At 39.4% G+C, this 11,677-nt stretch overlaps 1 protein-coding gene across 1 annotated transcript; it reads left to right on the top strand.

Annotated features, from left to right (window-relative positions):
- Nucleotides 1-505: 505 nt before the first annotated feature.
- On the top strand, nt 506-9,990 carry pbld (phenazine biosynthesis like protein domain containing; the record flags this gene model as incomplete). The annotated part of the gene is made up of 11 exons (XM_083792195.1): nt 506-589; nt 860-959; nt 3,436-3,534; nt 4,308-4,420; nt 5,729-5,758; nt 6,138-6,226; nt 7,426-7,517; nt 8,345-8,428; nt 8,708-8,770; nt 9,722-9,868; nt 9,929-9,990. The coding sequence occupies 10 exons, from the start codon at nt 506-508 to the stop codon at nt 9,832-9,834; spliced, it is 867 nt and encodes a 288-aa protein (XP_083648321.1). The 3' UTR covers nt 9,835-9,868; nt 9,929-9,990.
- Nucleotides 9,991-11,677: the final 1,687 nt, after the last annotated feature.

Genomic DNA, 11,677 nt, shown 5'->3' with positions numbered 1-11,677 from the left:
ATGACTTTGTTTGCACAATTTGTTACAGCTACTTTCCCCATTTTCAACTGTTTTAATTATATTTTGACACTTAAGCTTTGGCAATGTAAATGTATATGTTTATCATGCCAATAAAGCTCCGTTTAATTATTTAATTGAATTGAGACAGAGTCAGGAGAATAATCGACGTAGATCGATCGGCGCGCACACACACACACACACACACACACACACACACACACACACACACGCAACCCCCCGGATACCGTATTTGAGTAGGCGGGCTCTCTAGACCAAATGGCTGGAATGGAGTGGAGTAGCTGTGAGTGTATGGAAGACCTGCTGTGTGTAGGTGGATGGAGGCCGGTGCACTGGTGGTGGGCTCTATCTATTGGATTGGGAGTTGGAACTGGGCCACCTATTGGGTCATTGGGTGTAAAGTCCATTCAGCAGTGAGCTAGCTGGTGTAAAGGAGAAAAAAAAGTCATTCAAACTGCTACAATTCCAAATTAATTGACATTTCACAATGGAGATTCCTGTGTATGTTGTTGATGCTTTCACCACCTTACCATTCAGAGGAAACCCGGCAGCAATTTGTCCACTTTTGCATGTGAGTATATTTGCATTGGAAACACGTTATCTAGCTGTTGTTTAGGCTATCACAGACAGATAAGATACAACAGTTAATGCTTTTATCTGACAAAAAATGTTTTACAAATAAAAAGCAGCAGGAACAAATGTTCATCAAAAATATGTATTAAATGAGTTGTTGAGTCTGTGAGAAAGATCAAGTCAAGATAAAAATTGTATGTATGTTGAAAAAATATATGACCATTTTGATAATTGTGCAATAACATGTCATGATGTCTGTTTTTACTAGGAACTGTCTGATGAGTTGTACCAGAAGATAGCAACTGAGATGAACGTGTCAGAGACAGCTTTTGTTATCAAACTCAACCCCTCTGATGACTTTACAACAGGTCAGTTGTTCTAATATCATTGCTGTATAGATGGGTTATATGGATATAAGATGGATATTAAACTATATGAGATAGGCCTACATTTTATCATCATCATGGACACAATCCGTTACATGAACTCTGTAGGCGCAGGTCTAGTAGTATTGTTGCCTCATATTCAAATCAGAGTAATTAATTCTGTAATGCAAACAATTCAACGTGTAGACTTTTTCTGCAACTTCGCAATCACACCCGGTTACAAACCACCCATTGCATGTATTGCATTGTCGCCATCATCATAATGCAAGTGGTCAGTGTGTAATTATTAGGTTATAATCATATATAATATAATCTCTGTGTGTGCGTGTGGGTGTGTGTGTGTGTGTGTGTGTGTGTGTGAGAGAGAGAGAGAGAGAGAGAGAGAGAGAGAGAGAGTGCATGTGTGTGTGTGTGTGTGTGTGTGTGTGTGTGTGTGTGTTATTTTGTCATCTTAACCCCACATAAAGTGAATGAGTGAGGATGTGATGGGCGACAGTAAGAGAATGGTTAGGATTAGTGGCGGACTGGGGGTATAGGTATTAGCAGGCTAAAAGAAAAAGAAACAAAAACACATGCTCAGCATTGTTGTAGGTAACAATGCACCACCACCTGCCTGGGAAGAGCATTGTTGTCAACGCCGTAGAATGCAGTGGAGGCTCGTCCATTATGTGCAATGCGCAAGAAAGACAAAATGTTTATTCTACAACAAACAACAAAAAAAAGTGTTGTACCCTGCCCTTTTTTTCCTCTTTCTAATTATTTGTTCGGCCCAAAAAATTGTGTTTGTTGTCATGATTTGTCACAATCCGAGTTGGCTTGGTTTGAGGCTTACAGATCTTTAAATAAATACTTTTTGAAATGTCAATGGGAAAATGCATGGGGAATTATTTCCTGGGCCTGTCGTCGTCATGAAAGGGGGCGGGACTGCAACACCCTATAGAGTGTTTGTTCAACATGGTTCTCTCCAGCTTTCTATTAAACAGAAAATAGCTATATAGCTACACATCAGGGATAGCAATTTGATCCATTCCGAGACAATAGTAAAGACATACTGTACTTGTAGTCTACACTCTACTCTACTGCACGTACAGTAGGTAAATTAGAAAAATGCAATATGACAATATGAAGTGAACTAGTTGAAACAGTGAAAGATTTGCCAGGAGCCAGTGAGCCACCACTGGTACATTCTGACCTGCCTGCAGCAAGCACTGCATGCAGCCACTCAAAATTATTTCAGCCGATCCACCTGGCAATATAATTGACAGGGAATGTGGGGGAAAACAGCAGTAATAATCATAGTAATAATAATCACAAATTACTTTGATCCATGGTGAAAATTACATTACCCAACCTCCCCAGTAATACTAATCATATAAGGCTTTTGTTGGAGAAAAGAGACACATCTGATGTCAGGTTTTAGGCCTACTCAGTTGAAGGAATGTCTCAAGCCAGGGTATATATTTGAGTCAGGATGCAGTGATAAGAAACTCAAATTACAATAGACAACAGCCAGCAAACGATGCAGCTGCCTGTTTGTTGGAGACATCAAATTGTCGACCACATCCCTTTTGGTTTACCAAATGCATGTGGTCACTGGTCACCAAAATCAGTATAGAGCCCGGGGTCATCATCCGGGGAGCATGAATGCGCTCAGCAAATGTCATGGCGATGCTTTGTTTCTATTTGGACTAATTAAAATTAATCTCAATGTACTATGTAAACAGAGTTAACAAGAAAGGGAGCAAATTAGACCCCGGCAACTACGGCCCTATTTCTATTCTTAGCTCCATCTCGAAAGTGATGGAAAGAATAGTCTATGAACAGGTTGAAAATAATGTATGAATTTGAATCTGCCTTCAGAACATCCCACTCCACTGACACATGCCTCCTCTATTTGAGCGACCACATCAAACATGAGGTGGATGCTGGCAAATACTGCGGCATGGTAATGCTGGACCTCCAAAAGGCTTTTGACACTGAACCACTCCATACTGGTTAACAAGCTAAAAGCAATTGGTTTTGATAGCACATCGGTGAGCTGGATGCAATCCTACCTGGAGGGGAGAGAACAGATGGTGGAGGTGAACGGAACACTGTCGTGTGTGTCCTTTGATTAATTGAAAATGGTGGGCCCTATAAGTGTAATTGCTTTATGGTGTCATCCACTCACAGTTAACAGTTTTTGTATTGAGTTGTACTTGAAATGTACTGTAATTCTGCAAACTGTCAATAAATACTTTAATCAATCAATCAAACTTTTTTGAAACCATATTATAATGGATGCCATTATAGGTAGTAAGGGGAGCACCAGAGAAAGCCAAAGATGGGTATTAAATGTATTAACAAATGTTACCTGTCATGATTTCACTGGAAGAATTTGGAATACAGTCGCTGGCTCTTACTGTGATATGTTATAAAAATTTCAGAAGTTGTTTCCTAACAATGGGTTGGTTGACAGGATATAGGTTCCAGCTCCGATGGTTCACGCCGACCAATGAGGTAAACCTGTGTGGTCACGCTACCCTGGCTACTGCAGCAATTCTGTTTCAGGACTTAAGTAAGATACACGCACACACACACACACGCGCACACACACACACACACACACACACACACACACACACACACACACACACACACACACACACACACACACACACACACAGTCACACACACACACACACACACACACACACACACACACACACACACACACACACACACACACACACACACACACACACTTACTGTATGTTTGTCTGTATCAATCTTAAGTTTGTCTGTCAGTATAGCCTCTGAAATCTACACTAGTACTTACATACATGCAAAGGCCCTGACCCTGCGGATCAGTGTTTGACTGAGTCTGTGTCTGAGTCTGTGTGGAGTTTGCATTTCACACACCAAACCACATCGTTGTTGTCGGGTGGAAATCTTGTATCTCCAAAACTGTTGTTTTTCAGGAAATGTAAAAAAAGAAAAAAAAAAAGAACCGGTTCTAATGGATCTAATGGATGCATTCTACAAGCTCACAACGTGTCGCATAAAATATATATCGGCCTAGTAAAAATATGGAGAAACAAGGTTTCTGCCTGACATCGTAAGTTGGGTGCCACTGGCCTTCCTCGTGCAGTGTTCATTAGTTCTGACAGTTACAAATGTAACCAAATGGACCTGTACTGTACAAATGGATACATGAACACTCTTTTTTACTGCGTAGACCTGGAGATGATTCTCAGGTGCCAGAGAATGGCTGTCCTTGTAAATAGGACTGAAATGTGGTTACATAAAACCATTTATTATAATTTAATTATAATTATCTTATTTTGTCAGAAAATGTCAACTCCAAACTGGTGTTTGAGACAAAGAGTGGTGAGTTGTGTGTCGTCAGGCAGGGAGCTGAGCGCTTTCTCATGGACTTCCCTCTCTACCCACCCACAAGGGAGGTAAGACAAATCCAAACACAACCAATCCCATAAGGATACTATATATCCACAGTGCCCCATAATTGTATTGGCATAGAATATACCCTTGTAGCCATGGTAGAAGTCCCATGGCCAGCATCCTTCATGCATAAAGTTACAGGCTGCTTACTACCTGGGTCTCATTTTCATAGCATTTGCCATCATGATGTATATTGGTTATTATGATAATACGTGATGATGGCATCTATTGGGGCCATGGAACCCAAGCTCCTGACAGAATACAAAAATCCAATTGAACCCAATTATTACATCACATCTGTCTTTTATAGTGCCACCAATAGGGGCCAATTATAGGGCCAATGTTTGCTAAAGACATTTTTTTATATTACTCCAACAGATTGCCTCGGTACATATAGGGCTCTATTTTCGTCCATGCTAAACTCCTTATCCCTAAACTACTTTGCCCTTTTTTTTCCTTTTTTCTTTTTCAATAGTTAAAATAGCCAATCTACATCGACACATGTGAACTTGTAGATATTTTAACTATTCAAAAATGTTTTTCAAAATAGTAAAAAAGGAAAAGTAGTTTAGGGATAAGGGGTTTAGCATGGATGAAAATAGAGCCCATGATCTCTAGTCATATGATCAAGATCTGTCCAATTTTTCATACTACATCCTGATTGGCTAAGATTGGCTTCCAAAGTTTGCAGGAGTGGCTCGTTTTGAACAAAATGCCTCATGTCGCGAATGGGGTTTCACTCTTCTGTAAGTTATCGTGTAATCATTCAAAATCCAAAAGACCATACACGAGTATGAAGTAAAAACAAGTCAGATGACACTGTGGTCATTAGTTCATGAATTGGGCTACGATGAGTCATAACCACTTATACCCTATATACCTTGTTGTACGACAAATAGCAAAAACAACTGAGCTTAATTAGATCTTCTACTTTTGTAATGTTTAGAATTTTTTTCTTTTTTTGAAACATTTATGCCCAAACTAGGGATGGCAGCTTGAAACTGTGTCTAAAATGTGTCTGAGGTGCGTGTTCCATAGTGCCGATACACACATGTAAAGCGGCACAGCAACAACAAATAACAATGTAACATTTGTACACTTACCAAACCTGCTCAGGGACCACAGATGTAAATTAGCTTCTGGCTAACTCTGGCCCATTTACATGGATGTGAAAACTGACGTGTTGATTAATGAGCATTGTCCCTGTCAAATAAATAAAAATTAAATTGTACTAGTGTCCAAAATCTCTATACTGACACTGGTGAATAACCTGTTAATGACACTTATTTATACTGATCTTTTCCCCTCAGGATCCCAATGAGTTCAGAGACATCATTAAGGTAGGTTCGTGATGACGCAATTTTGTTTGGTTTTTATGTTATGTGCTTTTCGCTTGTAGAATTTCTATTTTGTCTAATTTTGAAATAGGTTATAAGTAAGTAATAAATTATTATATTATATAAAATAAGTAATTTTCATTCATAATGTATTTTTGTAAGTTTTGGGTCTGTTGGGTCTCAAGCTGAAAAGGTTTGGGAACCTGTTATACAGTAAACACATTTGAATCCCATCTCACTCCTTTTTGTGTCCATGTGGCTTTTGTCTATACGTGTGTGTGTGTGTGTGTGTGTGTGTGTGTGTGTGTGCGTGCGTGCGTGCGTGCGTGCGTGCGTGCGTGCGTGCGTGCATGCGTGCGTGCGTGCGTGCGTGCGTGCTCAGGCAGCAGTGGGGGACATCCCAGTCCAGGATGTGTACCTGTGTGCCAAAACTAAGAAACTGCTGGTTCGTCTGTCTGACACCTGTGACAGGTATGGTCAATTTCACACGCAAACACACTGATCCTTTAACTACTAGGGTTCCCAAACTGGAGGTCGAAACCCCCATGGGGTTCCTCAGATGACTATAGCTTAATGTGCAACATTGTTTGCTCACTCAACAGTAAACAAAAGTGACAATTTAAAGGACAACTTTTGTTTTTTTCAACCATGTTTTAGGTTGTTATTAGAGAAAGTAAAAGATGAGTGTTATTTTTTTATTTGCTGCTTTCTTTCGTTTTAGCGATTTTAGATGTTTTTGACAGGGGGCGGGGCATTCGAACATGTGGCTAAATATGTATTGTTTTACAAAATATGGCGATTTATTTATAAATAATTTACTATAGTCCTACTAGACCCCAATAAATTGCATCTGGCCACAAAAGATCACAGGATCTACTGAATGTGAATGTAGCCTACTGGGGGGATGCCATACTGTGTATCATAGGCTCAATATGTTAGTTTGTCACCTCCACTTCATATTCAATATATCCTGTGATCTTTTGTGGCCAGATGTAATTTCCTGGTGTCTAGTAGGACCATAGTAAATATGTCAAAAACAGCTAAAATTACTTAAAAAGAAAGCAGATGGGAAACAAAATAACACTCATCTTTCAATTTCTCTAAAACATGAACCTTGGTTGAAAAGAAATTCACACCTTTTTAATAAATAAACAATAAAAAAAAAACGAATACGTCAACCATACGTCAAAAGTAACCAACAACTATAATATGGTCAAACATTGGCCCAATTTTACCTAAGAAAGAGGCAATTATTGTCAAAATAGCCAAACTATAAGGCTCACTCCAGCATGGCAGTATTACGGTGAAATTGGTGACCTGCTGAAATATGTGACAACCTTGTAGATCACATAATAATGTCATTTTTCCGAACGTAAATCATTGCGGTTTGTTTATTAGCAGAGTTCAACCTAGTCCTAGCAGATATAAAGACATCTATGTATATTAGGTCACCAATTTCACCATAACACTTCCATACTGGAGTGTGAGTGAGCGCAGTGACCTGAATTTTGGGTATTGGAATTTGTCTTTGGACTATAGTGTACGACACAGATTCAAACTGACGGCCTCCCAGCATCAAGTCTATACTTTTCACTACATCATCATGCCCTTTTCACATTATTTCTCTGTGTTTCTCTCTCTGGGGTTGTTTTTGTTTGTGTTTTCTCCAGGTCAGTTCTTACCAACCTGAAGTTGGACCCTGCAACTATTATGTCCAGTGAAAAAACTGGCAAAGTAAAGGGAGTCATCCTCACCATGATAGGTAGGGCAGAACCAGAAGTATAGATTTAGAATTCAAGTTGTTCATTGTAAAAGATTCAGTGCTCAGTGCTCTAGGTAGTCTATGACTACTAGACAATTAAGAGTTACAGTTACAGTATAGACTATAGAGACAGTAGTACTAGTAACAACATGAATAAATAACAATATTAAAGGGTAGTGCACTGTGCACTGCATTATGTTTACAGATGTATAAGAGGAATTGAATTGCTGAACGTACAGTTAACGGACCATAGTAGTGGCATGGCGTGTTTAGCCCATCGACTACAACTCACAGTATACTTGACTTCCTGCTGACCATTTTCTGAACTATATCGTGGTTAAAGTTCTGTGGAATCCATTCATTTCAATATGGTACAAACATTAACCTGCAGGGACTTGGAACTTGCTTGTTGCTTGCTTGCTTGTTTGTTTAAATGCATTTTCAAGTTGAACATATTCTCTAGCAAAAAGGCTGATTTACAGACTAAATTCAAACTCGGTGGGTTATAACATCACCATTATATTTAGTCAACATTGACCCAATTATTTTGGAAAGTTCAGTAGCATTTAAATGATTTAGGAGAAAATGTTAACACACATGATATCTGAAATTAAAGCCATTCAATATATGGCCCAAGCTCTATTTACACAATGACATGTACTTGTCATTTAACAACAGTAAAAGTAATGTCACAGATCAAAGGATATCGTCTTTGTTGTAGCTTTTTATAGCTTCTCCTGTAGCGTGTGCAGAATCACAGCGTAGTTAGCCAGAGCCTCCATCCATTTGTCAATCTATGCATCGCTCTCTGCTTCTTCTTTGTCTAGGAGCACCAGACTGCCAGCCGGGCTATGACTTCTATTCCAGATTCTTTTCTCCTTGGAATGGAATCCCAGAGGATCCTGTCACTGGTAGGACACGCACGCACGCACCATTAATTGAAAACGGTGGGCCCTATTGTAACAAGTGTAATGCTTTTATGGTGTTGTCCAATCACAGTTAACAGTTTTTGTATTGAGTTGTGCTTGAAATGTACTGTAATTCTGCAAACTGTTAATAAATACTTCAATCAAACGCACGCACGCGCACACGCACACACACACACACACACACACACACACCCCCACTTTGGCAATAGCAGGTGCCCTGCTAAATGTATTGCTAAATCATCTTAACCCTTCTCTTTGTAGGTTCTGCCCATACTGTCCTAGGCAGCTATTGGTCAGAGAAACTAGGGAAGAAGAAGATGCTGGGTAATTAACATCACATTATCATGAATCCAATACATCTAGACCAGTGGTTTTCAACCCTTTTCATATTATTATTTCAGATTATTTATTCAGCATTTGAGCCACAGACCACCATCTGATAAGCCTGTTTAGCCTCTCAGATCCAAAATTTATATTTTGTTGTCGTTGAATAAGATAACAATTCTTCTACATTCTCTAATTGTGTAGACTTGTAGACTGCATTACTTGTAAATCAAATCAAGTAATGCAGATGTTAAACAATAATTTAACTCTTGAGTGTTTACACTCTCAAGCATTAAAGATCTAATAAGGGTCCATTTGGTTACAAACTTCATCATTTAGCTGGGGACCGCCTGGAACCCCCTCAAGGACCACTGGTTGAAAACCATAGAACTAGACCATTCACTTTCATAGAGGCTGGACATTTAATTAACCACACCATTTTAAGCATTTATATTTTTTCCTGGTAAATTAAAGGGGAATTCCACTAATTTTCAACATTTTACTATGTCATTAATATACCTTAGAGCTGTTGTGTGGAAATAATAAAGAAGTCCCCCCATTCTATGTTTCCTAGAACTGGAGGTCTGAAAAAAAATCATTATCATTGTTTAGTACATCTTGATCATGTCATTGTGATTTTGAAGTAAATCTGCTTTTATTATACTAGAATATTTTGAAACAATTATAAACAACCCATCAAAAGTTTAATTATACACTTCAATTCAGCCAGATAACGTCTTACTGACATGAAAAAATTAAAATAAAGAAAACAAAAACTGAAAAAATAGCATAAATTATACAAAAAATAAAATCACAATTTGAACATCACGATTCGATTTTAAAATCGTGGCATTCAAAAATCACGATATTTGAGTGAATCGGTTATTTTTGTCCACCCCTATCATTCGTCTCTAAATATATAATCCAACAGCTGTGTGTGTGTGTGTTTAGCCTTCCAGTGCTCCAGTCGGGGTGGGGAGCTGGAGCTCGAAGTGAGGGACGATGGGAGAATCAACATAGCTGGACAGACTGTCACCATCATGCGAGGGACAATCACACTATAGACACACCCACAGCCAGGGACGTCATTCAGGCCAGGTTCCAGGGGGACAATCACACTATAGACACACCCACAGCCAGGGACGTCATTTAGGCCAGGTTCCAGGGGATGGCAATGGGCTCTATAGACCAATTCAGAAACGGGTCTCATGGTCGCAGCTTACGTATTTCCTGTAGGTGGAGCCGACATACCTGCGGGGTAAACCTGCACCTCTTCTACAACAGTGAAATGGTAGAGTGACTGATGTTAGTCTGCCTCAAACGTTACTCTTTTACCTGCTTTTTACTAAAACTAACATTACAAAGATGCCCAGAACATTGGGATGAACATTAGTGGCAACATAAAAAAATAAAAAAAAAGGAATATCCACCGCGGTGTCTGAGACCAGAGCCATAGAGTAATGGTTGAGACAAAGCAGTGAAAGGTCCTGAAAGATACATAACGTCAGTCTTACCCAATACCCAATCTTTCTGTTTTATGAACACAAGGCTGCTGTGCTTTATACCTCATACTTTAAATGCATAGTATGAGGTATAAAATAGAGCAGCCTTGTGTTCATAAAACAGAAAAATTGCGTATTGGGTAAGACTGATGTTATGTATCTTTCAGGACCTTTCACTGCTTCGTCTCAAACATTACTCTATGGTTCTCAGCCACCGCGGTGGTCGGTGGATATTTTGACATTCCGTTTTTGTATTATGTTGCCACTACTGTTTGAGCAGCCATAAACTACACAGGTTCATCCCGATGTTCTGGACATCTTTGTAATGTTAGTGTTAGCAAAAAGCAGGTAAAGGAGTAATATTTGCGCAGACTAACCAGTCACTCTACCATTCATTGTAGTAGAAGACGTGCAGGTTTACCCCGCAGCTATGTCGGCTCTGCCTACAGGAAATACGTAAACTGCCCCCACTTCTGGTCCGTTGGAACGGTGTATTGCAGGCCAGCCCATAGAAGTCCATTGAAATTCAACTGTAGTTAGCCTACTTTTAAAATATGAAATGAACTGAAGACTATATTGATTTGAATAAAAATATGTTTCCAAATGTATGAAGTGTCTTTGTCAACATATTGTTGTTTTCTCAATAGAGGATGTATTTCACATTTAATTTACCACTGGAATGAGTTACCCATAATGTTAACGGAGCAGAGGGGAGACGGCAGACAGAGAACCTGTCGCTTTTAAGGGACGTCACTGCCTTTACGAGGCTACGAGCGCCGACTTTGAAGAGTGGAATTCTCAATATACATCCCGATCCAGACTGACTTTGTTATTCATGTCTATATTTTGAACATGTCACAGGCTTACTATATATGTTCTACCTACAGCGGAGCTCCGACAGTGTGTTTTACCGCTGTCAACTTGTTGTATAATTAACTTTGCTGAATAGTTGCATGGGAAAATAACCCAGCTAAATGGAGGAGTGACATCCTGACATTTCCAACTACCTAGTGAATTCTCCATACGAGTATTAATAATAGTCTTGCAAGATGCTGTTTAGATCATTTTCAACAAATGCAAGCATATAAAACGAAATAGGCCTACAACAAATATATCTGGGTATTGAAAACCTCAAGGGATGCAACCGTGACGTACCGTGCGACCACTTTGACTTGAGATTTACAATGCTAGCATAGAGTATAGAGTATATTTTAGTACATTGTAGGATGTATGTACATTTGTAGTCCCCGTGTGTCTCTATGCACACATGCCCTACTTCCATCACAGGTTAGCGCTGATACTAATGAAGGCTCTGTTCCGTTCTGATCAAACAGAGTCGGGGTGCTGCTACTGTGCATGTTGGCTCACTGGAAAGTTAAACACTGCTACACCAGTGGGTTTCAAA

Source organism: Protomyctophum parallelum, assembly GCF_964188405.1.
Source record: "Protomyctophum parallelum genome assembly, chromosome: 2".
In the NCBI taxonomy this organism is placed as follows: domain Eukaryota; kingdom Metazoa; phylum Chordata; class Actinopteri; order Myctophiformes; family Myctophidae; genus Protomyctophum; species Protomyctophum parallelum.
This window is presented reverse-complemented; position numbering and strand designations above follow the sequence as displayed.